Raw genomic sequence first — 25640 nt, 5'->3', positions numbered from 1 at the left:
GACGGACGCGTCGAGCGAGAGCGCTGATCTTTTCGCCCCCGATATTTTTGAGCTTGACTTCAAGTCTGAAGCTTTGAGATTCAGATTCTGATCGAGAGTTTTCGTCTACAAGCGAGTAAAATGCATACATCGATCATCTCTCTTCTCTCTTCGTTCGCCTCTCTCTTCGGGTCCCTTCTCGCTCTCCTTTCCTTGCCCTCTAACCACTTCGGCAGGGCGTTCTTTCCCCTCCAGTTTCTCGTCCCTCTCTCTTCAACACACACGCCAGCCCTCTAGGGTCTCTTCCATGTACGTATATAGATCTCTCCGAGGAGCTTGAAGCGGACGAAGAGAGCGAGATGGATTCCTCCTCCTCCTTCTCCTCTCCCTCGAGAGTTCGAACGAACAAAGCTCACCACTTCTTTGCTCCTTCTCTGTACACAGGCTCGCTACGACATGGCCTTACAACCTAACGACAACACTATCGATCTCGACAACTCTACAGAAATCCAGCTAAAAGGGGAGGAGGTCGTTATCGATGAAGGAGGAAAGAAGGAGGAGGGGGGAGGAGCAGGAGGAGAGAACGTTCTCGAGGCCTCCTCCTCCTCTGTACCACCACCGCCGCCATCTACAGGGTCGACGATCTCAGCTGTAGCACATCCTTCAGAGGTCGCTCCTTCTCCAGCAACAACACCAGTGACGAGATCGGAATCGCCAGCAGCATCAGCTCCTTCTCCTCCTCCTCCATCAGCACCGACCTCGTCCTCGCCGTCAGCACCCGTGGCACCTCCTCCTCCGCCATGCTCCTCTTCGCCATCGCAACCTACATCGTCTTCTCTACCATCGGATGACTCGGTCAAACCAGCAGCTCCCTCAGGACCTCCCTCTCTCAGCGCTCCTTCGCCGGTTCCATCTCCCTCCCTTCCTCCTCCTCCAGCTTCAACCTCGACACCTCCCATCCCCCCCTCCTCGACCTCTTCTCTCCACTTCACCCACCCCATCAAGAAGTTTACAGCCGTCAGCGTCAACAAGAAGTTCCTCTCCAACACCACCTCAGGAGGAGCAGCTTCTTCTTCCTCGACGAGCTCAACAGCTGCTTCCGCTCCCTCCTCGACCTTGAAATCAACTCTTTCGACCTCGTCTACCAGTGAGTTTCTTCCTCGTATCTCTTCTTCTCCTATCAGCACTGACTCTGATATCACTCGTTCTTCCTCCTCAGGCAAACTCCCACCTCTCCAACCTCCCTCTCGACTCCTCACGACCAAACTCGTTCATCCAACCCCGAGAGTCGTCGCTCCAGCACCAGCTCACGCAGGATGGGCTCGTCCGACACCTTCTCCCGGAGCAGTTCCGTCGAAACTACCACTTTCAGGTCCAGGAGCAGCAGCGGGAGGATCGCTTTTCAAGTCGAGAGGAGGAGATTCCTTCTCGTGGGGACCTGGGCCGGCGGGAGCTGCAGGAGGAGACAGGAGAGGACCAGGAGGAGCAGGAGGTCCCGGAGGTTTGAGATCGCAGTTCCCTACGACGGCGGAGAGTGCTGAAGGTGAGTTTATCAGTAGTGGAGAGGCATCAGATGTTAGGAGGAGATGGAGCTGATCGGTTCGCGTTTTGGAATCGCAGAACGGAGGGTCAACGCTCAAGCTGCGAAACAAGCTGCTGCAGCGAAATCGCAAGCTGTTCTGCTCGAGCTCGATGCTTTCAGAGGTGTTCATTTGGATCCGAATGCTCATCACTGGGACGATGTGAGTCTTTCTTCTGTTCCCTTTCCTTCGACGAGCTCGAGCTCACCTTCTCCTGCGATCTTCCCTTCAGGTCGACGACGAAGACGACGACTTCTTGGACGACGTCGTAGAGTTCGGAGATGGAACTCAGTACACAATCGATCATACCCAGCCTCCTCCAGAGGTCGAGCAGGAGGAAGAACCTTCGTCGAACGAGAAGGAGCAGCAACGGTACCCTCCAGCAAACGACTTCGATCGATCCTGGCCTCAGAAGCAAGGAGCTGGTCCTCCTTCTCAGCACCCTCACCCTCCCTCCTCTCGAGCTCCTCCACCTCATCAGCGATCGACCTACCAATCCTCCTCCTCACCTTCGTCCGAACACTACCTCCACCAGGCTCCTCCCTCTCAACCTCACCTCGCCAGACCTCCTCCCTCGTCCGCTCACCTGCCTTCGAAGCCTCGAGCAGGTGAAGATCCGTCGAGAGTGCTGTTCAACGCGAGGTCGAATCAGTTTGAGCCTCCTTCGTCAGGGAAATCTGGACCTCCTCAGGGACCAGGAGGAAGGAGACCTTCGAACGATCGTCAACCCATTCGAGGATTCGATCGACCACCACCTCCGCACGTCGAGCTTCAACGATCCCTCCCTCCTCACCTCGAGCAAGGTCGAGGCGGGCCTCCTCCTCCTCCAGCAGCAGCCGCTCCGGTTCCTCAGCCAGCTCCTCCTCCCCCGAGATCCGCCTGGGGCGTACCGAGAGAGAACTCGAGAGCAGCAGCAGGAGTTGGACTGGGAGGTCTTTCGTCTCCTCCGACGGTCGTCAACAAGGATTTCCCTCCTCCCTCGGCTCTCTCAGCGAACAGATCGGCACTTCCTCCTCAAACCAACGCGTTCGCAACAGCAGCCAGTCTTCCTCCTGCAGCACCCCGATCAGCTCGAGTCTCCTTCTCCACTCCCACTCCTCCAGCAGCTCGTCCTCCTTCCTCCATCGGCTCTCCCGAAACTGCTCTCCATCACCTCCCTCACCCTTCCCTCGCCCTTCGACGGACCTCAACGGAGCACGGTGGAGGACCGACGCCCACTCAGGTCATCGAGGACGTTTCGGCGATGCAGAAGGACGAGATGCATTCGGCTGCTCATCGAGCGAAGCTGAGAAGGCAGAAGGAGGAAGAGGAGAGGCAGGCTGCGATGGAACGAGCGAGGGCGAAGGCGAAGGCTTTGGAGGAGAAGTTTGCACCGAAGGAGGTTGTGGTAGAGGAGAAGAAGACGGAGGAGAAGGAGGAGAAGAAGGAGGTTCCCGTCGCGTCGTCGCCAACACCGGTTCCGACTTCAGTCGCAGCTCCCTCGACACCCGTCCCCGCTGCTCCCAGTCCGTCGACGTCGGCTCCAATGCCAGCACCAGTTTCCTCGCAGTCGACGGCCAACTCGTCAGGTCAGGGAACGCCTGCTCGACAATGGAAACTGAACGGGAACCTCCTCCCCGCCGCGGGAATGGATACTCCTCGTCCTCCGAAGATCCTCAAAGGGGAACCCATCCCGAACGACGTCCAGGTCATCGATTTCGCCAACCTCGGAAGTCTCGTCGCCTCTCAGTCTTCCTCCTCGAGAGCTCAAACTCCTCAACCCTCTCCGACCAAATCTCGACGTCCGGTCGCAACCGATTTCTTCGACGCACCCTCCTCTCCTTCTCGACCCTCCCCTACACCTTTCTCTTCCCTCCCAGCAAAAGTTGAATCCTCCAACACCACGTCTGGCATGACGAAGTCTCCTTCGATCTCCTCCCAACTCGTCGAACAACAACAACACTCCCTCCCTCCTCGTCCACCACCAGCCGAGTCGTCCTCCTCCCCCTCTCCCTTCGCCCAACCTCCCACACCCTCCCCTCCTCCCGCAACGGAAGTTCGGTCCTCCTCCAAAGGACCTCCCTCGCCTACGAAACAGGCCTTCCACCATCAAGTCGAACTCTCCTCCTTCGACGCCACGATGGCTCGAATCAAAGGAGCCATGGGTCCTCAAGGAACACCCACCGGCCTGTCCGCTCCTCCCAGCCCAACCAAATCCTCCACCCCTCGTCCTCTCCCACCTCCCGAACCCGAATCCGACCAGACCAAACCGGATCGACCTACTTCGCCCGTCCTAGCTTGGAAGGTCTACCCCGTTCGACTCCCCTCCTCTTCCCTCACTCGACGGCCGCCTATCGATTCGAGGCAGGTGAAGCTCTTCAATCGAGTCTTCGAGGCCATCAAGGTGGTCGATCCAGTGTCGTGGGAACCTCCTCTGGGGAAGACACCGGCAGCGCGAGCAGCGTCGAGGGATGAGATGCTGCATGTGGGAGCGAGGAAGGTGTTGAAGAACGGGAGTTTGGCCGCTCCGAGTGTGTATCTGCCTTCAAGGAGGGGTTGGGAGAGACTGAGAGTCAAGGCGGAGGTGGCTGCTGCTAGGTTGGCGAAAGCTGCTGCTGCTGTTGCTTCGAGTTCGACACCGAAGACGACGACGAAACTTTCCCCTTCACCTTCTCCCCTCCCCGTCGCGTCGCCGCTCAAACCGACCTTCCCGACCCCTTCACCTTCACCTACTCCTCCTTCCAACCCCTCTACCACCACCGTCCTTCCTCCTCCCCCTTCTCCATCTCCAGCTCCAACTCCATCGCCCAATCCCAATCTCAACACCTCCCTCCCAACTCGTCCCGTCCCTTCCCTCGCCGTCATCCCTCCCACTCCTCTTCGACCGCTCAAGCCTTCGAGAGCGATGGAAGAGTCGAGCTGGAGGAGACGAACACCAGTACCGGAGGTTGTAGTTGCTGAAGAGGAGAAAGCAGGTGGAGAGGCGAAGGAGGAAGGAGTGGAGAGCATTGCGATTGGGGAGACGACGGAGGGTGGAATGGTGATGTTGAATCAGTCGGTGAAGGGTGTGGAGGTTAGGATTCAGGCGAGACAGAAGATGCAGGACGAGGTGGTTGCGCCGGTGGTGGTTGTTCAAGAGGTGGAAAAGGTTGAAGAGAAGGTTCGTTTCGTCTCGTCGTTTCGCCTCTTGTTGAAACTTCAGACGCGTTACTGACCCCTGTTTTTTTCTCTTTTTCCTTTCTTCTTCTTCACAGCTCACTCCCGTACCAACAGTCCAGCTCCAAAAGTCGGAACAGCAGCCGCCAACGGTCGACCTGGCTAGTCCCAGCTCCGACGCCTCCCCTCGTCCATCGAAGTCGGCGCTCAAACTCCCCGAAGGATCCGACGTTGGTTTCTACCGAGATCGATCCCCTTCCATCGGAACCGTCTCTCAGGAGCAGCTCGAACCTCTCGTTCGGTTCATGGTGACCAGCGAGATCGATTCCTTCCAGGCGGAGGAGTTGGGTCCAAAGAGTACGGATCCTGGAGTCGAGGAGGACGTGCCAGAGTTTGCGTCGATTATGAGGTCGCCGAGCTCGAGCGGAGGTGATCTGGCTAGGACGGAGGTGAGTGTCTTGTTTGCTTCGTAAGAAGTTGAAGAAGGAAGAGGGAGGTCGAACTGACGCGTCTCGATTTCGTTTCGTCCTTGCTTGCTCAGTCTTCGACCTCAATCCCTCGGCTTCCAACCAACATGTCGGGCGTTGTTCTCTCCCCTCCGAGTGCGGCCACCTCCTCCGCTTGGTCAAAGTCGGTCCCCAAGGTCGACAGGGAGCAGCAGGTTCGAGACGTTTGGTCTTCGTCGCCCTCGTCGTCGTCGGGAGATCCGTCGAGGAACGTGGGAGGACCTTTCCCTTCGAGTCTACACTTTTCTTCTCCCGATCTTCACACCCAAGGAGGTCACCAGAACAACAGTGGAAGCATTCGGTCGTTCGCTGGAGGTCCTGGGAACAACAACAGCAGTCGAGGACAGTTCCCTCCTCCTCCTCAGCAGCAGCAGCAGCGAAACTTCGTCGGAGGAGGTCAGCAACAACCCCAAGGCTTCCCATCTCCTTACTCGTCCATCTCTCGTCCGAACGGAGCAAGTCAACCCAACTCGCCAGCGATGTACCCGTCGTCCTTCAACGTCAACAGCGGATCTCCTCATCCCAACCCTTCGGCTCCCGCCTTCCTCCCCAACCCTCAACTCGGACGCAACCCTCCCTCCCTCAACCCAGCCATCCCTCATCGACCTTCGTTCAGCGCCTACCCAAGCAGCCTATCGATGTCGTCGAGCAGCAGTTCCAACCAAGGTCATCAGCAGCAACCAGGAGGAGGAGGAGGAGCATCGATGATGTACTCGTCGCACCAACCGACGCTCAACCCTGCCTCGCAGCCGTTCCAGATGCGTCCAGGAGCAGCAGGAGTACCCATCATTGGAAGTCCTTCGCCCCTCGTGGGACTCCCAGGGTCTCTTCCTCCTCCTTTCGCAGCGACGCCTCAAGGAGTTTGGCTTCCCGTCGTCCCTGTCCCTCCGCTTCGCCCAAACCAACAACAAGGAAATTACTCGGGACTCTCCTCTCCCTCCCCAGCGTTCTCCTCCCCGTCCCTTCATCAACCTTCGCCGTACTCGTCCCACAACTCCCTCCCTCCACCTAATCACAACCACTTCGGCAACAGCAACAACTCGAGTCCCAACCTCCCTCACGCACCGACGTATCGAAACCTCTCGGACTTCTCGTCCTCGCCCTCGTCGTCCTTCTCGTCATCGATGGGCATGGGAGGAAGACAGGCTCCTCCTCATCAACCTCAGAACCAACACGGGATGTTCTCGAGCAACGGAAGAGGAGGACCGATGGACAACCATGCGAGGGGAGGATCCAACTCGTCGAGTCAATCCAACTCGGGTTCGAACGCTCCTCATCAGCAGCAGCAGCCGATCTACGCTAGTATCGGAGGACCTCAGGGAGGAGGAGGAGGTTCGTATGGGAGTGGAGGGTACGGTAGTGCAGGCGCTGGAGGAGGTGGGAACGGGAGGAGGTCAGGGTGGTAGATTTGAAACTCTCCTTCTCGTTTTGTTCGTAGCAACAACATCTAAAAGTTTCTCGTTTTCGTTCGTTTCGTTTCTTCTACCTCTTCTCTTCGCTCTTCTTTTGCTATATCGCTTGCTTCACGTCGTGTTTCTCTCTTTCTCTCTTTTGGCGTTCGTCGCATCTCCCTTTGCATGACTATTTTCCTCTCATTCGTCTTCGCCGTCTCGCGGGGATCGAAAGGCGCGTCCCAGCATCGACTGGTAGGTTTTCTCTTTCGCAGTGGTACATCTCTTTGCGGTACGAGAAAAAGAAGGCAGGACGAAGAGAGAGCCTCCGCGCGCCCTTCAATGCTTTCCCTCCCTTTTTCTTCCTCCTCGCCTCGTCGAGCTTTCTCACTCAACCTCCGAGCCTTACATGGACTCTGGATCGTCGGGGCTACAGTCTAGCTTAGAGTCTCCCTCTCGAAGCACTTCCGCCGTCTGACTCTCTCGTTGTAAGTTGTTGGGCTCGTCAAACTCAAGACGCGTCGAGCTCGTTGAATTTGATGAAGCTTTCTTTAGGAGCTCGGAGGGAGGGAAGGAGGAAGGGTCTGACTCGAAGAGAGACTCGCCAGCAGCAAAATGCTTTCCTCCGTCAAAGTTTCGCACTCTCGGTCAAGAAACCTCATCGCATCCGAAACGACGCGTGTCAGTTCCTAACCAACATCCCGTCCAACCTCTCCTTTCCTCCCGCCAGCCAATCGTCGTAGGTAATCGCCAGAAGGTTCGTGCTTCTACTCCAGTTTCCTGTAGCGTTCGGCTTCGCTTCATCAGCGGCTCCTCCGTCCTTCCAACCCACATCACCGGCACGTCCAGGAAGAGATCCGAGTTTTCCAGGAAGCAAAAGTCGATGCCCTTTGATTGTATTGGGAGTTTCGTTGCGCATTCCGAGACGAATGGCAGCGTTGACTGAAGGGAGGTTGAGAGCGTTGGCTAGTGAGAGTGTGAGAGAGAGAGAGAGAGAAAAAAACAGCGGCGCGTCAGTTCGAGCGACGAGATCGAGAAATGAGAGGAACAAGACATACCTCTCCACTCGACTCGACGCAGTCCGTAGCCTCCTTCGGAAGGGAGAGCAAAGGCGATGTCAAGGAGGAGGGACACGGTGTGGGTGAGGACGTGAGACCGTTGAGAGTGAGGGAGACTGGCGGGGACGCGAAAGAGAAAGGTTGTGAGCCTCGAACTTCAACAACACCGAGGTAACTAACAGAGGAGACAAAAAAGACTCACACCAGCACCCATCCTAGTTCAGTGATGAGATCAGCTTGCGAGCTATTGATGAGGGAGATCATCCCTGCGAGACGCCCCTCGTTGGGCCCAGGCTTGGTGTCGAAGATGGCGTAGCATATGTTGGCCTGGGAATAAGCAGGAATCAAGAGTAAGCAATGGTTTATTCCTCAGCCGTTCCGGGAAACAGGAAGTCCAGAGAACGAGGAAAAGAAGAGGTGCGACGCAAGACGCGAAAGGATCGAACGCACCTGGTTGCCTCGAATCCAGTGCTCCGTCCACTTGAGCTGGTCCGAAAGAGACGTCCACATATCGGTAGGCATCCACTGGAAGAGTTCTGGATTTTTGTGAGCCTCTTCAAAGAGCTGTTTTGAATGAACGCTGGGCTGAAAAGGTGTAAAAAAGGAGGAGGGTCCGACGTCAGCTTGAGGTCTCCCTCCATTTCAACCTCTTTAGTGGCGAAAAGAAGAACGAAAAAAACATCAGTGTACTCTAGAGACTTCTCGGTACACTTTCCGAGTAATCAAGAACCCCAGAGGCGTGAGTGGAAGAGCGTTTGTCAAGCAGAATCAGCCGCTCGACGTTGAGCTCAACATGGCCTTCCTTCTCAGCTTCCCCCTCCCTCTCCCCCCTCTACATCTCTCCTAGAACCTCGAAACCCGTACGACGAAGATCCTGATATCCTGGAAAACTCATCTATGCAAGAATCGACTCACCACGAAAGGCTCCAACCGAACGAACCGACCTTCTCCCTCGAGAACCCGGATGGGCTGAGAGGTCAAGCAGAAATTGAAGTCATAGAGCTCTGGAGCTGTATGGAGGTGGATATCCTCTGCATAGGTCGATATAGAGGGCTTGTAGGAGTTGAGGTAGGTGATGGCCATTTTTTTTTGGAGTAGATGGTGGTTGGAGAGTGAACAAGCAAAAGTCGAGTCACTGCTCGGAGGGAGGGGGGGAGGCGCCCGTCGCTAGGGAGATGCCTTCCCGCGGCTAAGAGCGAAGAGAAGATAGGTAAGCAGGAGAGATTAGGTTTGCGAGCAGCATCTACTTCTTTCTTAAAACCACTCTTCGAGCTGAGAGGGTGACATGAAATCTGCAGAAAGGACGGAAAGCGAAACCGGTGAGCTCGAGCTTTCCTTTTCTCCTTCGACGTCCCGCATCTCTGCCCTTCCCTTTTGGACGAGATATCGCCTTCCGACTCCCCAGAATTCTGTCGGCTCATCGGTGCGTACTCAGTAAGTTTAGAACTCTTCTCACCCTCCTTGGGCAAAGGGAGAGAGACGCAAAGCGGAGGAACGACGAAGCTGACCTCGCCTTGCTTCCCAGCTCCCGAATCTACTTGAACTGCCCTCTAACTTACTTCTCCATTCCAGATGGATCTTCGACCTCGTCTTCCTTGGGAGCTGCTCCTCCTCGTCTTCAGGCTCTCCGACTTTCCTTCCCTCGCCCTGCTCGGACGAGTCTCCCTCGATTTCTTGAAGGCCACTTCGAAGTTGCTCTACGAGCATATAGAGATCATGTCCGTGGCTGCTCTGGAGAAGCTGTTCTGCGAGAGAACAGAAGAAGGGAAGAAGGTGAGCTCGTCAAGTCGTCCCAAAGTTCACTCGTCCCCCTCCCCTCGTTCTGATCACCCTCTTTCGACTCCCAGGGATTCTTCTATTCGCTCAAGACGCCTCCCTCTCCCTCTCGAATCAACCCTTTCCTCTCCCTCTCCCAAAACGAAACCATCTCCCTCAACTTCACCTCCAACCAGTCCTCGTCTTCGACTCTTCGTCCTCTCAATCTCTCCTTCGCTCGCCTCGGACGATCAGATCCCCTCCCTCTCGACCTCCTCAAACTCACCTGGACTGGGACCAACCCATCGTTCATTCACACGGTCTTAACAACCCTCTTCCCACACCTCAACCCGATCCGCTTCCCTCGTCGTCCTTCGCTTCCAAGTCTCGACGTTCCTGGATCGGTCTCGCCCTGATCCTCTCTCCCGCTTCGTCGATTCCCTCGGATGGTGCGTGAAAACCTACGGACTGGGAACCAATCGAACTCTCTCCATCGTCCTTGTCGTCGCTTCGGAAAGGAAGAGGGACGCGGTGGAGTTGGCGGTGAATCAGGATGCTCGATTAAGGAAGGGGATGGTCTCGGTCGTGACCGAGCTTTGAGGAGCAGTTCAACGCTAGTGTTTGATCGTCGGCTCATGTACTGACTCTTTTTCTGGTGTGTTATGACGAACAACAGGAACACATCTCGAATTCCTCGACGCGTCTTTCCTTCGCCTTTGCTCTTCTCCTCCTACCTTCCACTCCCCAAGCTTTCTTCCTCGTTCAACACCTCTTCCAACCTCATTAAAACCTTACACGCATTTTTCCACATCATAACTGGGTTGCGCGAGGAGGAGGAGGAGGAGAGAGAAGCAGGAAGCAGAGAGGGTCGACGCGACGTGATTTTGCCGCGGTCGTCGAGTTGCGGGATTGAGGCCTGAGGGTTGGGAGGCTGGGTAGCTGAGGCGGTGCTGGTGTAACATGAGCCTTAGCTAGTGATTACCTTTCGTAGACTCTGCGAGTCTGGGTGGGTCGAGGGTTGACAAGCTCCGACGCGTCTTTCGTTTCTTCTCGCCTCTTGGACCATCGAGTAGACTAGTTTACTCCTTCACTCTCTTGGAGGAAGCCGAGTAAAAGTGACAGATCTTCTTTCTCTTTCCTCGGAAAAAAAATCACCTCGTCATCGCTGTCGATATTTCGAGCTCACCCCCTCCCCCTTCTTTCTCGCAGCCCAACCTTCGTTCCTTCCCACTCCCAACGGCCATCTGCTCAACTTTTCAGGTCTCTGTTCTCACCCATCCCCTCCTCTGTCCCTTCGCTTCTGGATCTAGGGTGTACCTTTCAAATCAAGCTCAGCTCTCGTCGTCAACAACGGATCCTTATCCATCGTCCCTCTTCTGCTTCCTTCCCTCCGCCGGTCTTTCTGTGAGATCTCCTTCCCTCTTCGCAATCCGCTTCAGACTCGACAGCTGACCCTTCGTCCCTACTCTTGTGCTTCGGAAGTGTCTGTTTCAAGCATCTGTGAGTTCTGATAAGGGATGGGCTGCAGGGAGAAAGAAAGGAAGGAAGGACGAATGGGGAAGTGAGCTCGAAGGAAGGAGCGGATTCGACGGGCTCGCCTCTTTTCTTCGCAGAAGCTCGGAGAGCTAGAAGGAAACGACCTGAGTCACACAGTGGACACTGATGTTGTTCTATTCGCCTATTTGCATAGCTTCCTTCTTACAGATTTGGGACTACCAGCTCGTCAAATTCACCGTCGCGACCGTTTTCGTTCGAGCTCAACAATCGATGAAGTCCTTCGGCTCTTCCTCCACCTCAGATCGTTCGTTCGGACGCTCTCTGATCCTTCCTAGTCATCTATCATCCTATGAGCTGACTATCTGCCCTCTTCTTTTTTTTCGACTTTGCAACTCTAGAACCCTCAACTTTCAACCTCCCCTCTGAACTCCTCTCGTTCCTCCCCTCGTCATCTCCCTCCTCTCAGCCCTCGTCGCCTCCCCTCCTCCCTCGAACCAGGATCCCAACAGGCAGCACCCCGATCTCCTCAGCCTTCCCTCCCATTCGCTTACCCTTCTCTCCTCGAAGAATCAAATACCTCGTCGTCTCCTTCTTCGCTCTCCTCCTCATCTACCTCCTCGTCCTTCGACCCTCGTCGTCCTCGTCCTCCTCCCCGTTCTATCGAATCCTCTCCTCTCCAATCCCTCACCCTCAGGAAAACCTAGGTCACCCAATAGACTACTCCTCCGACGGAACTCTAGGAGTCCTTCGTGAAGGAACGAAACATCTTCTTCCTCTTCCAACCCGCAATCCTCTCGTCGACGGACTTACCGACCTCGGTCCTCAAGCAGATCAAGCCTACCATCTCGATATCGTCTCCTCCCCGGAAGAGTACCTCTCCACCCTTCGATCCTTCATCCAAACCTCTTTTCCTTCTCACCTCCAACCCAAACTCCTCGCGTCGCTAAACGACTACTGGGCTGGATCCGAAGAAGTCTCCCTCCCTCCGATGGTGGATTCGAAAAACGTCTGGCAGACGGATAAGGAGGCGAGAGAGAACGAGGACGGAGATTGGTTGAACAAGAACGGAAGGGATGGGTGGAAGTGGAGGATGTTGGGGGATAAGGAGGCGGACGAGTGGGTCAAGGAGACCTTGGGGGTGAGAAAGGAGGGAGAGGAGAAGAGTACAGTCGAGCTCGGATGGGAGGCTCTGGAGTTGGGGATTTTAAGATCGGACGCGTTGAGATATCTCGTGCTGCTGTGAGTTGTATCTTTCAATTCTTCTGGCTCGAAGGAAGGAGAGCTGACTTCGTTCGATGGTTGGGGAAACAGACTCGAAGGAGGAGTCTATTCGGACACCGACACGACTTGCCTGAAACCGATCTCGCAGTGGGGTCAGAACCCTACCCTCCTTCCAGGAGCTTCCTCTTCGCTTCTTCGTACTCGGCCGAGTGTCGTGATAGGAGTCGAAGCCGACGTCGGGATGCGAGAAGACTGGAACATGGTGAGTCGTCTCGTTCGTTTCGACGCGTCTTTCTCGACTCCTCTTTTCTTACTCAAACGTCTGTTTTTTTCTGGTGTTTAGTGGTGGCCAAGACCTCTCCAAATCGTACAATGGACTCTCAGCTCAGCTCCTCATCATCCCATCTTCCTGGACGTCCTTCGTCGGATCCTTCTCTCGTCCGAGCGAGCTGCACGTTGGACGTCGGAGCGCGACGCGTTGGTGCTGAAGCTGGAGGCTGAGGGGAAGAAGAAGGAGGCGAAGAAGGTGAAGGAGCTGAACGTTTTGACGATGAAGGCTGGGGAGGTCGAGGGGCTGGAAGGAGGACTGAGCGTGATGGACTGGACTGGGCCCGGAGTGTGGACGGACGGGGTGTTTGCGTGAGTCTGTCGCTCCTTCTGTTCTCCGTCCCTTCGCTTTCTCTCGTACTCAGGTTTGACTTTTTCCCCTCCCCTTTTCTCAATTTCAGCTACCTAAAGGCGAGATTCGACCTCGACTGGCCGATCCTGAAGGACATCCGAAGTTCGTTCTTCTTTCCTTCCCTTCTCGTCTCTTCGAAGAACCCTTGACTGACCAATTTGTCGAACGCTTCTTCTCCCCTTCAGAGCCTCTCCGAGTTGGCGAGATCTCGATCCTCCCGGTCACAGGCTTCTCTCCTGGAGTAGGCTCCTTCGGTGCTGAAGGAACGACGGACGAACAAGCGATGGTTCAGCACAAGGTTCGTCCCTCTCGTCTCTTTCTTCCGACCCACTACCAAACTCTCTGACGCCACCCTTCCTTCCGTGCCTCTCTTCGACTTGATGTAGTTCTCTGGAAGCTGGAAAGGCGCCGACGGCTGAACGCTCGACGCGCTTTGGATGCTCTTTCGAAGTCTCCTTCCCTCAGTCGATTTTGACTTTTTGCCCTCTGGCTGAATTTATGTTGCCTTCCCTGGTGTTCTTGGGTTGCCCTGGGTACTCGTCTCCCACTGAGACACTAACGCGGTTTCAGGGACGAGGAAAGCGTCGAAGGGCAACGCGACCGAGTGCTCTTGTTTTTCTCAGCCAAACGCGCACGTCAAACTTTACCGCGAATTCAACGTTTGTAAGAAAGAGCAAGGAGAGAGAGCAGTAAGCTTCGCTTTCGGGGTTTACTCTCTATCTCGATGGGGAGGGCTTCTCTGGGCCGAGAAAGAGCCCCCTCGTCGAGCTGATCGGTTTTTGGTTGGAACCTCGTTTTTGTTGGAACCTCCAACCAGATTCACCACCACGGAAGGACGCTCTTGTCCTCTTCGCACATCCTCCTTTCCCTACACTCGGTCGCCACCTCGTTTCGTATCGAATTCAGGTCAAACTCTTCGCCTCGAAATCGATGCTCGTGCCGTCGGATTCCGATTTCAGAGCTCGCGGATTGTCCTCCGTCGCCTTCAGCTCAAACCAGAGATCCAGGTCGACTTTTGGACGCAAAGACAGAGAGCCGAGACTCGGAGGGACTGCTGTCTACACTCCTATCAATGGGCACTCTCCGGGAGGGGACGAAGGCTTCATAAACGTCGAGTTCAGGTTCGTCCTTGCCTCTCGACCTCGCTTCCTTCTTTCTTTCCTTTCCCTCTTGCCCCCTTTTCCGCGCCGAGTTCTTGTTTTCACCGACGCAAGAACTGACCCGCTTCCTCTCTGCTACTGCAGGATCGATATCGCTTCGAATTCAGGAGGTATGTTGAGCTCGGGGAAAAGGGAATGAGCTCAAAGCGGGCTGAGCTCGAGCTGACCTTTCGCCTCCCTTTCTTTTTTTTCTTTCGTCTCGATGTAGCTTTCCCGAATAACCCTTCAAGCCCATCTGTATCCCCCGCTGTCTCATTTCACTCGCCATCTCGAACCTCCTCTGGACCATCGGGACCATCCTCAACCCTCTCCTCCTCCTCCTCCTCCTCCCTCCCTCCTCACATCGCATCCTCGTCCTTCTCGTCCTCCTCCGCTGGGAGTCGTGTCGTAGCTTCGTGGGACGACTCCTTTGGATCTTGGGTTCTGTCGACGCTGCCACCAGATCGTCCTGCAACCGAGTCTCTACAGTCTTGCTGGTCGAGGTTGATCGGAGGAGGAGGAGAGAACGGTCGTCGTCGCGACGTTCAACGGGAGGGGGGACGAGTTTCAGCATCGGAGGAAGATGGAAACAAGCAAGGAGACGAGATTAACTCGGAGGAGGAGGAGGATAAGCTGGTGGTGCTGAAGAGGTACGGAGAAGGGGTCGGACTTCTCGTCCAAATCGTTCGGATCATCGAGGTTCGTCTCCTCCCATCCTCTCCTCATCGCTTCCCCTCCAGTCGCTCGGAATATCCTTCATCAGAATCTAACCTTGAATGCATTGGATCGTCCGCTCAGACCCTTCACGCTCAAGAAATCTCCATCGTCGCCTGCCGTCCCGAGTTCTTCGACGTCTCCCTTCAACCAACCAACCCAACTTCGCTCGACTCCGTCCCTTCCTCCCAACTTCAAGTCAACTTCGTCTCAAGGTCGGAATGCATGGCTCTCCCTGGATACCTCTGGAATCATCTCCCCGTCCCAGCGATGATTCCCCTTCCTTCCTCTCCTCGGCGATCCGAATCGTCTTCGCAGAACCCGTCCTTCCAGCACCAAGAACTCGACCTGTCAGACATGGGAGCAACCTTCAACGAAAACATCATTAGGAAGCATCTTCGGTGAGTCGTTCAGTTGACGAGCTGCTTCCCGGCGAACCACGGTTCACACCATTTTTCTTGACGCGTCTTCCCTTTCCTCAGGTTCCTCTCCCCCGAGACGATCAGCTCCCATCGAGTCACCGAGACCGGTGACATCTTCTCCTTTGGAGTCGCTGCATACTCGATCACAACAGAACGCCAACCCGACTCAACTACGACCCAAATCGATACCCTCACAGACGTAGCCGACCACCTCAACTCCTCCGTCACCCCTCCTCACGAGATTTTCTCCTCCATCCCCATCGAACTCTCCCTCATCATTATGAAGTGTCTCTCTAAGGAGCTCGACGAACGCTACTCCTCCGTCCAAGCCCTCCTCCACGATCTCAAATCGTTCGAGGCCCTCGCTCGTCAAGGTCCCGACCTCTCCGAACTCGTCGTCGGTTCAGCAGATCAGGCTTCGCGGTTCAACCTTCCTCGGGGGCTCGTGGATCGAGCTCAGCAGCTGGAGGTCCTGACGAAGCAGTTTGGTCTCATCGCTTCGGGGAAGGGAGGAGAACCAGGCGAGGAGGAAGCCGTTGACGACGACGTGCTGGAGTTTGGGATGGAGGAGTTGTCGAGATCGAGAGAGGAGACGGAAGGATCTGCGGTATCCTCGAAAAGCTCGGGGAAGCTAGGAGTGGTGTCTCTGTGGGGAGTGTCTGGGTCGGGGAAGAGCCGTTTGGTTGAGATCTGGGCGAAGGATTTGGAAGGGAGGGAGGGAGGACCTCTGATCGGTTGGGCGAAGTTAGATCGTCAGTTCAACCTCGTCCCCTGTTTCCCTTCGTCAAGGAATCTTCTAACTCTCATCTTGCCCTCTTGTCCTTGTTAGTTCATCTTCGGAAGCCTCTCGCAGCGTTCGTTCAAATCTTCGAGTCCCTTCTGGATCGCGTCTTTTCAGGTGGGTTGTCTGAGCTTTTTAACTCTTTCTGTCTATCGGCACAGTTCCACTGACCTCATAATTTTCCTCCCCGTATTGCGTTGTCGCTTCGACAGATCCGAAAGAGAACGATCAGGTCTGGAAACAGAGGATCCTACACGCGCTCTCTGGAAAGGGACGCGTTTTCCTCAACCTGGTCTCGTGGGAGTGGAGACGGTTTCTAGCTCCGGAGATGACTCATCCGAGTCCCGTCGAAGGCTTGGATTGGGAGAACATGCTTCAAGGGTGAGCCTGATCTACAGCCCATCAAAATTAGCACTGAAACGGAAGCTGACCCTTCTTTCGACGCTTCTTTTAGGTTCCGGATCTGGAGTAAACGGCTTATACAGCTCTTCGCCAGCAGTTCGAGACCTCTAATACTGGTTCTGGACGATGTTCAGTGGCTCGGACCTGAGGAACTCAAACTGTAGGCTCACTCGTCTTTCTTCCGCACCTGGACGCGTCGAACGTTGAATCTCTCGTCTTGTTTTTCAGGTGGCAAGACATCCTGGACTCCCCTTCGAACCCTCTCAAGTCGATTCTTGTCGTCTCGCTCTATCGAGTCGACAAAGTCGGCATTGCTCCTCCCATCTCGACTCTCGTCTCGTCTCGCTCCACCGTCGTCCCCGTCGAACGCTTCGGAGCCGGAGGAGTAACGTCTTTCCTACAAGAGTGTTTCTCATGGGACGAAACCGAACCGTCAACGTCGTCTCTCGTTGATTTCCTGTTCACCGAGACGGAAGGTCCGTCAATTTCAACTTCTCCGATTCGAACCTCCTTTCGTCGACTGACCCTCCTCTGTCCGATCTTTCACAGGCAGTCCTTTCTTTTTGAGATCGATCGTGACTTCCCTCGTATGTTTTCATCCTTCACCCATCATCTCAACGTTGGAGGCTGATCCTGCTCCTTTTCCCCAGGTCCAAGACGGAACCATCAGCTTCTCGTTCGACGACCTCCGTTGGAAGTTCGACTCCTTGAGTCTTCTCAGTCTTAGAAGTCACCTCTCTGGTCGAGGAGTTGATGCTTATCTTGACAAGCTCCTTCGAGGCTACCCTGAGGACGTTCGATCGGCTCTTCAGGTACGCTCGCTCCCACCGTCGCCACCTTTAATCATCTGCTGACTGACTCCATTCCCTTTTCCCAAGACTCTCGCATGTCTTCCGTCCGCAGGATTTGAGGTCCTCCACCTCGGAGAGCTTCTGGATCTCAACGAACGAGCAATCGAGAGCCTTCTTGGTCTCGCTGGACTTTTCGTCGCGGTTCAGGGCTCGAGAGTTCGCTTCACTCACGACCGGAATCTGGTGAGTCCCGTCCCCTCACTCCCGTTCAACTCTGTTCTGACGACTTTCCTTCCCCAGGCCGCCGCACTGTCGCTTCTCTCCCCAACCTCCCGAGGAGAGACGCTTCTTCGGATCTCACGGTTCCTTCGACGGGTTGGTCTTCTCGACAACTACCTCTACGACGGTGAGTCTCCTCTTCAAATTGCGCTGTAGAATTCCCTTCGATTCCTGACGCCCCCTTCCATCTCGTCCAGCTGTCGACAACGCTGTCGCCGCCCGAGCACTTGGATTCATCGACGACGAGAACGACGAGCTCGCAGAGCTTGGTAGGTCCCTCTTTGATCTCTGGTAGGCCGTCCGTCTCGCTGACCCCGCGTCTCGTCTTCCAGCTTTCCGAGCTGCTCAGAGGTCCGCCCTCTCCGCTTCGTTCCCAACCTCCTTCGCGTACTTGGAGATCGTGGAAACGCTCGTCGACCTCTCGGATCCGACGACTTGGAACAGGCTGCGAGGCCTCTGCTTCTCTTTCGCCCAGCTCTACGCTGAGGTCGGTGGCGTGCTGAAGAAACCGGAGGTCGAAACGAGAGTGAGTTCAACTCTTTTGTTCTGTTTTGTCTCGGGTTTCGAGGCTGACCGTTCCCTTCCTTAGATTCGAGGCATGCTCAAGTTCGCCGAAACCGCGCTTGAGGACATCCAGCTGAGGACGTCTCTTGTTCGACTTTTGCTAGCGGGTGAGTCGAACGGATTCAGAAAGAAGAGAGCGAACGTTCGAAGAACTGATGTCTCCTCTGTCGATCCTCTTTCATTTCCAGCTTGTTCCTACTCCCAAGCCTGCGACGAGACGTTTCTGGCAACATCTAGAGCTGGATACGACATCCACCAAATCCCATCAGAGCTCCTCGATCTGGTACCCAAGTCACCCGAGGAGGTTCGACACCTCTCTTCTCTCTTCGACGCGTCGGAGACTCCTCCCTCAGAAGCTCTCTCGGTGAAGCTGGCGGTTTTGGCTATTCTCGGTGAGGTTTCGGCCTTTGATGGACCTGATCCTGGACCTGACAAGAAGCTGAACCCTCTTCCTATCGTTCCTTTTAGCTTTCGCTGGTTCGTCTTCCCTCTTGGTCTCTCTTTCCTCCTCGCAGGATCGTCAGTAAAGCTGACCATACTCAAAACCAAAGGTCCTACCATCTACGTATCCCAAACCCCAACAACCCGAGCTGCTGCTTATACCCTCGCCATCGCTATCCTCTGCTCCTCGTCGACAACTCTTCGAAGCGACCCCTCCTCGTATCTCGTCGGCGTGTACTCCCTCACTTCGGTGGAGGATGTCCAGCTCAAGTTTTCTTTATCAGAACTTGCACTTCGTATTGTGAATCTACGACCTGGTTCCTACTTCGAGTCGCCTGGTACGTCCAGCCTCTCGTTTCTTACCTTCTTGCTCTCAGTCGAGATTCGAGCTCACTCCTTCCCTTCTCTTCCTCAGGTCTGACCGCTGTTCTTCTTGACTCCCACGGTAAGCTGAAAAAAAATTATTTCTCGCATTTTACTGCGTCAATCTGCTGCTGCTGCAGCACGCCGTCGGCAGAGAGGGCGTTGATGGCGGGGAACGAGCCGCTGGACGCGTCGCTTTGCTGACTTCGCTTGCCTCTTACTTCCACTTCCGTCAGCTTGGAACCCACTCAGCCAGATTGTGATGACTGTGCCCTTCGAGTCGGCTGTTGCTTGCGGGAACTGGGACGTGGGTGAGTAGACACCAAGAGACGAGTTCGAAACCGACGACCCTCCCGTGCTAATCCTTCTTCTCTTCCTTGCTCATTTCAGCTGGATATGTCCTCGGATCTGGGCTTGCGATCAAGGCTTATGCTTCGATTCCCTTTTCGATACATCTCCCGAAAACTCGAAGCTGGCTGGCTTCGTCGATTCCTTGCCTGACCGAAACTGGTGCGTCCATCGATCTCTCTCCTTTTGCTCTCTGACACTGCGCATGAGCTCTGACTCTAGCTGCCCCTAAATTTGTCCTGAATTCTAACAGCCAAAGTTCTCATCGGACTGCCGCTGCAGTACGTTGAGATCATCACGAACCCAGAGCTTCTCTCACTTGAACAGCCCTGGCGTTCGTCCTCTCTTCCCCCTGCTCAACCTTTCTTGACGACTCCAAACACCCGAGCTGACTACCCTCCAACGGTTCCTATCAGGATTGGACGGAATCTACATTCACCACGACGCCGATTTCGCCCTGATCAAGGATCTACCCTTCCATTCCATCGCCTCCTTCACCTTCACCCTCCGTCTCGCCCTCCTTTTCAACGCTGGAGAGGAGACCTTATCCCAGATCGTCGAGCAAGGCGAACGGGTTCGGCTCGGAGCTGGGACTCTCATGTACTACTACGAGTGGTTGTTCCTCTCGTCCTTTTTCTGTGAGTCTCCCCTTCGTTCCTCCTCAACCGACCTCTCCTCTCCTTCTACCGTCAGATCTGACTCTCTTCTTCGTCCAGATGCTCGTCACGGAACAACCGAGGACCAAACTCTACTCGAACGGAACATGGAAGAGCTTCGTCGCTTTCCTTGTGAGTTTGCTTCGCAGACACGAAACCCAATGAGGAGACCGTTACTGATTTCCGTTTGCCTCTGTTTTTCTTGGAACCTCAGCTGTCGACTTCAAGATGAGAGTAGAGCTCCTGGAAGCGACCCGGACGATGCGTCGATGCTCCGATAATGGTGGGTTGGACTGGCTCGACGTTCTGGGGGTGGTGGACGCGACGCTATCCCTCTTTGCCAAAGAAGGATTCTCTCTCTTTGAAGGTTAGCGCTCTCTTCGATCTTGCTCCCGTACCTTTGATCAAGCTGACTTGGTCTTCCCGTCGGTACGCAGGGATTCTGAGTGTATCGGTGGCCCGATTCGTGCTTCTCGTCGCTCAAAACCGGTCTCGTCTTTCCATCGGTGAGCCTCACGCTTCCTTACGTTCAGTCAAAGGTCTCGAACCTGACTTCACTCACTTTTCACGCTTCCAGGCTATCTTCGAGCCTCAAACGAAGCTTTCATCGCCGCCGAAGCCTACTCTGTCGCTCAAATCGTTCGAGAGCAACATCCCTCCGCCTTCACCCTTCCCCTTCCTCGTCCCCTTCCCTCCCTGCCCTCTCACCTCCTCGCCACGAGATCCTCCTCGGATGCTACATCGGGCCCTCAGTCAAACGACGACTCATCTCAGCTTGCAAAAACATCCTACGCTAGCTCTCAGACGTCGTTGTCTCTCGACCTTTCGGAAGGAGATTTACAAACCCCCGGGGAGCCAAAGCTGGATGATTTAGCGTGAGTATTGCTCTCCCCTCTCTCTCTCTTCTTTAAATCCATAGGCTTACGCTGGCGTCGACTCTTCCCTCGAATTTCTAGCTTCATGCGGAGTTCTCTGCTGCTTGCATCGGAACGAGACCCGAACGCTCTCGTCGTCACTGTGATCAAGCTACTATGCCAGGTTTGTCTGTTCCCTGCATCTCACATCCTCTGCGCTCTTTGGAACTCATCCCTTCCGTTTTGACTCGTCAACAGTTCGTTCGAGCCGACTTCGGGGCGCTCGCTCTTCTCGACGACTCAAACTCGCTCCGTCTTCGAGGAGCTGGCGCCTACTCCTCTCTCAAAGCCTTTGACCTGGAGGTCTCCAATCCTGAGGCGGCTACCGTCGCACCCGTAACTCTCCTTCTTCACGTTGGTCGTACCAAAAAGGCCATCGTCTCTCCCTCTGGCCTTCAAAAGCTTCGAAACGATCCCTTCTTCAGCAAAACTCCCCGGTCGATCCTCGTTCTTCCTCTCACTCAGCAAGGGAGATACGTCGGAGTATGTTTTTTTTTTCTCCAGCAGCACCCGCATAATCAAAGCACTGAATCTCTGTCCTTCTTTCCAATCAGGTCCTCCTCCTCTCAAGCAAAACGGTTGTCACTCCCCCGTCTCAAATCGGCCAACTCTCCGAGGTGGTCTCTTGTCTCGCAACCTTCGCTGCTATCGCCTTGGAGTCCTCTCAGTCTACTGCGAAGCTAGAGAGTCTTGTAACCGAGCGAACGACGAGGCTCCAGGATGCCCTCTCGGCGAAAACGACGTTCTTGTCTCACAGTGAGCCTTCGTCTACCCCTTCGACGCGTCTCCCGCGATTCAGTTACTGATCGACCTCTTCCTTCTTCTCGAAGTGTCTCACGAGCTTCGGACACCTTTATTCGCCGTTTTGGGACTTGCCGCTGTCCTCGAGGATTCTCCTGGATTGAACAGCGTTCAAGTGAGTTTGCGACGCGTCCCTGTTGAAGAATCTCTTCTCACCTCTCTTTCGTCTTCTAGCGGGATCATCTCGCGACAATCAGATCTTCCGGAGAGGACCTTCAAAACGTCGTCACCAACATTCTGGATTTCAGTCGTCTCGAATCCGAGAGTCTACAGCCCGAGTCGATTCCGTTCTCGCTTCGTGACGGTGAGCATCTCCTTTCTCTTTATTCCCCTTTGCGACCACCGAGCATTGCTGACAGCATCTTCCTATCTCTCAATGCCAGTTGTCGAGTCAACTGTAAGTGCTACCCTCTTTCTAGAGCACTCCTCTCTCTCTTCCGCGTCCTTTAACAGCTGAACTCAGCTCTCTTCATTCTCTCCTCTCTCAGCTCGACTCCGTGGCTACCCTCGCGAGCAAGAAGGATCTCGACATGGTTCTAGCTACGCCTTGTACGACCGACCCACCCACTTTGATCGGTGATCCATTTCGGTTCGTTCGAGCAGTTCACCTTCGTCCCTCCTTCGAGAAGTCTCGACTGACGCTGTTGTTTCCTCTCTCGCAGAATCAAGCAGATTCTAATGAACTTGTCGTCCAACGCTATCAAGTTTACGCCCGAAGGTTCGTCTGCCTGCTTGTCCATCCTGCTCGAAACCTCGTTGCTGATGCTACACGACCCAGGGGGAGGAATCGTCGTTCGTTGGAAGATCGAGAGTCGTGACCCGTCACGCGTTTTTGTCCGCCTCTCTGTCTCCGATACTGTGGGTCTTGTACTCTTTCCTGGCGTTTTCTTAGCGGTTGCTGGTTACTTGATGAAGCCGCTTCTGACCCTTCCCGGTTTCTTCTCGCAGGGTCCCGGAATCCCTCCTCACAGTGAGTTGCCGTCCGTTTCCTTTTCTATTCTTGATCTCGACGCGCTAATTCTCCCTCCTTCCCTCCCCTCGATTCAGAAATGGATCGTCTCTTCAAGTCCTTCTCTCAGATCGATAACAGCATAACCAGATCTTACGGCGGTTCGGGTTCGTTCGCTTCGATTCGACGCGTCCTGCTTTCCTTTTGTGCTCCGTTTCTGACCCAAACCCCGTCCTCTTCCCCTCTCGTAGGTCTCGGTCTCGCCATTTCTCAGAGTCTCGCTCGTCTCATGGGCGGAGACTGCTCTGTAAAGTCGGCCGTGGGATCGGGATCGACCTTCAGCTTTTCCTTCCTCGTTTCTACAGGCGAAGACAAGCCTACCGCCTTCCCTCCTTTCGAAACGGGTCGGAACTCCTTCGTCTTGGTCGCTCCAGGAGTGTTCCGAGAGACCATCGAGGAGCAGTGAGTCTTTCATTCAATGTAACAGTCTTCCAACAAGCCTTCGATTGACTCGTTCATCCCTTTTTCTTCTCAGATTGCGAGGCTTCGGTGTTCCCTCGACTGGAGCCAACGACGTATCAACTGCCTTATCCCTTTTCAACAACACCCTATACTCCGTGGTTATCGTAGATTCGAAGCTAGTGACGCTGGAGGAGGTTCAAAAGCTTCGAAAGCTCCATCCCAAGAGCAAGGTGAGGAAGGCGCTTCTTTCTCCCTTCTTTCCTACCCTTTCGTCTTTGTCTCTGACCTTTGCTTCTCTCTTAACAGTTCTTCTTCCTCTCTCCCATCGCTCAGTTGACTTCGACCATCGAACGTCTCAAGGTCACGCATGGAGATATGCTCCCTCGCCCGCTGAGAGCTGCGACGCTTTACAACGCTGTGGCGCCTCTGGCCGAAGGTTCTTCCCTTTCTCGTCCAAAGAAGGTCAAGGTTCAGTCCGAGATAGATCCCGATCTCGCTCGAGTGAGTCCCTCGTCCTCTAGCGCGCGTCAAGAAAAGGTCGAGGCTGATCGACACGTCCTTCTCCTTCCGCTTTCAGAAATACCCTCTTCATATCCTGCTGGTCGACGATAACCGAGTCAACTGGTACGTCGACTAGTTTCTTTGTTCGTTTCTTCGAAGCTCACTACTGGCCTTGCATGACTCTTCAGCCTCGTCGGAGTCCGCGTTCTCGAACGTGAGTCCCTCCCCCTCCTTTCCCCTTCACTCTCATTGTTGGAGCTGATTCTGCGTATTCTTCCACAGGCTTTGGATACACCAAGGTCGCTACCGCCTTTGATGGTCTCGAGGGTGTTGAGAAGGCCGAGGCGAGTGGGGAATTCGACTTGGTGTTGATGGACCTTCAGTGCGTTCCTTTCTCTGGGGGTTTGCCTCCTTCTTTGTTCGCTTCCCCGTTACTAACCTCATTGTATCTACCCTGCCTTCGTCAGGATGCCTGTTCGTCATTCTCCCTCTTCCCCATCTCCTTTCTCTCTCTCGTTTCCCATCTCCTTTCGGTTTCCACTCACTCGCTGCTCCCTCCTCCCTTCGCCCCTCCTCAGGTCCTCGACGGATACCAAGCCAACGCTCGCATCAACGAATCCTCTCGAGCCGGTCATCCTTGCGTTGTAGCTCTGTGAGTCTCGATCTCCTCTCCGCTCTGTTTAGACGCGTCGTGCGAGAGAGCTGATCTCTCCTCCTTCTTTTCCTTTTTGTAGCTCCGCCAACACCGACGACGTAACGATGAGCGAAGTCCAGAGACAATCGTTCACGGCTTACCTCTCGAAACCTCTCTCGATCCCTGCCCTGGCGGAGACGCTTGTTTTGGTGCACGGGATTCGTGAGTCGAGGAAGAAGCATCTCCCTCTGCTCGTAGAATAATCGAGTTCTACGTATACCTATTTTCCATCAGTTTCCCCGTATCTCTATCATCTGTACTCTTTGCCTTCGCTTCGGTCCTTGTCGTATCCAAACTTCGCTCTCTTTCGCTTCACGAGGAGGGCCTCTCGAAAACGAGGCGAGCTCACTGCCTCCTTCCCTCCCAACTTCCTTCACCGCTCCTTCTCCTCCCTCAGTCAACCATGGTCGTTCGTACAAAGCTCTCCTTGACCTCTGGTATTCCCTGGGAGCTCAGGCTGACCTCGTTTTTCCGTTCTTCAGAAGCTTACTCTGCTCATCAAAGCTACTCTCGACAACGTCACCGAGCTTCAGCCCAAGAACGAGAACCACGAGTTTCACTTCAAGGTGAGCAACGAATACATCCTTGCTGCTACAGGCCCATAACTGATCTCTCCGCTTCTCTCCTCCTACAGATTCAATGCTCTAGTTGTCACGAGGAGCATCCTTCGACGGTTCCCATCAATCGACAGGTTCGCCTCGACTCCCTTCCTTTCCCCCTTCCTCCTCCCTGTCTCAAGCTCACCGAGATCTCGTCTTCTCTCGTTCGAATTCACAGGAAGAACACGACATCTCTTCTTCTCGAGGCTCAGCTTCGTTCGTTTGGCGATGTTCCTTCTGCAAGGTCAGCCCTCTCTCTCCATTTCTTCCTTCCTCTCCTTCTCTTGAGCTCGAGCTCAACCTCCCGGTCGCCTTCCCTCCCTCTGACTGTCTATGCTTGGACTTCCTTCTCTGTCACAGCGCGAATCTACCCTCTCCTTCCTCCCTCCCCAAGCTCCCTCTTCCGGTACTCTCAAAGCCAAAAAGAACGCTAAGATCCCTACGACAACGACCCCTCTGCCGTTGAACGAGAGCGACGACTGGAGCGTCTTCCTGACCGTAGAATGCAGAGGAATGGAAGTCGTTGGGTTCGATTTCGAGGTGAGTAACATGTTATGTGTTCTTTCGAGCTCCTCGCTATGATCTAAGGATCTGGGTCGAGCTGAAGCAGAAGGAAGAACGGAGCTGACCGCCTTCGCTTCCTTCTTCATCTGCAGGGAGAGTGGAAGGCCAAGGTCCCTGATTCTGATACTGTATTCGAGGATATCGTGTTCGAGGATGGTCGCTGGGACGAGTACGACGAGGAGGTCAGTTACCTTCCAATCCGTCCTCTCTCGTTCGCGTCGAGCTCACCTTTTTCTCCCCTCCTTCCCTCCTTCACAGTCCAAGCTCCCTTGCTCCATCGAGGACCTGGAAGCAAAGTGGGTCAAGGCCTGATTAGAGCTCGATCGTATGGTTCTTCACGTTTCCGCACGCGCGTGCTTTTTCTCGAGAAGCCTGAGGGAGGAATGAAACCTTGCCAGGGTTGAGAGACGCCTCCCTCCCGACCCGACCTTCTTCGGCTCCCTCGAGTCCTCCTC

General features: G+C 54.8%; 4 protein-coding genes across 4 annotated transcripts; 3 read left to right on the top strand and 1 right to left on the bottom strand.

The window, feature by feature from the left end:
- Nucleotides 1-196: 196 nt before the first annotated feature.
- On the top strand, nt 197-6994 carry BDY24DRAFT_401167 (uncharacterized protein). Its single transcript, XM_076642059.1, has 7 exons — nt 197-288; nt 424-1126; nt 1199-1522; nt 1600-1721; nt 1792-4698; nt 4793-5143; nt 5236-6994. The coding sequence occupies exons 2-7, from the start codon at nt 436-438 to the stop codon at nt 6604-6606; spliced, it is 5766 nt and encodes a 1921-aa protein (XP_076493193.1). The 5' UTR covers nt 197-288; nt 424-435; the 3' UTR covers nt 6607-6994.
- Nucleotides 6995-7238: 244 nt separating this feature from the next.
- BDY24DRAFT_401164 (GNAT family N-acetyltransferase) lies at nt 7239-8754 on the bottom strand. The gene is made up of 5 exons (XM_076642058.1): nt 8565-8754; nt 8100-8234; nt 7852-7976; nt 7650-7765; nt 7239-7557 (listed from the first exon to the last, which is right to left on the bottom strand). The coding sequence occupies exons 1-5, from the start codon at nt 8730-8732 to the stop codon at nt 7274-7276; spliced, it is 828 nt and encodes a 275-aa protein (XP_076493192.1). The 5' UTR covers nt 8733-8754; the 3' UTR covers nt 7239-7273.
- A 97-nt stretch (nt 8755-8851) lies between these two features.
- BDY24DRAFT_401160 (uncharacterized protein) lies at nt 8852-10642 on the top strand. Its single transcript, XM_076642057.1, has 4 exons — nt 8852-8968; nt 9222-9422; nt 9497-9853; nt 10081-10642. The coding sequence occupies exons 1-4, from the start codon at nt 8935-8937 to the stop codon at nt 10218-10220; spliced, it is 732 nt and encodes a 243-aa protein (XP_076493191.1). The 5' UTR covers nt 8852-8934; the 3' UTR covers nt 10221-10642.
- A 13636-nt stretch (nt 10643-24278) lies between these two features.
- BDY24DRAFT_189840 (uncharacterized protein) lies at nt 24279-25564 on the top strand. The gene is made up of 7 exons (XM_076636397.1): nt 24279-24431; nt 24505-24588; nt 24657-24713; nt 24800-24865; nt 24982-25161; nt 25278-25367; nt 25444-25564. Exons 1-7 carry the CDS (start codon nt 24426-24428, stop codon nt 25495-25497), a joined length of 537 nt encoding a protein of 178 aa, XP_076493190.1. The 5' UTR covers nt 24279-24425; the 3' UTR covers nt 25498-25564.
- Nucleotides 25565-25640: the final 76 nt, after the last annotated feature.

Source organism: Mrakia frigida, assembly GCF_051309035.1.
Source record: "Mrakia frigida strain ATCC 22029 unplaced genomic scaffold BDY24scaffold_37, whole genome shotgun sequence".
Taxonomy (NCBI): domain Eukaryota; kingdom Fungi; phylum Basidiomycota; class Tremellomycetes; order Cystofilobasidiales; family Mrakiaceae; genus Mrakia; species Mrakia frigida.
This window is presented reverse-complemented; position numbering and strand designations above follow the sequence as displayed.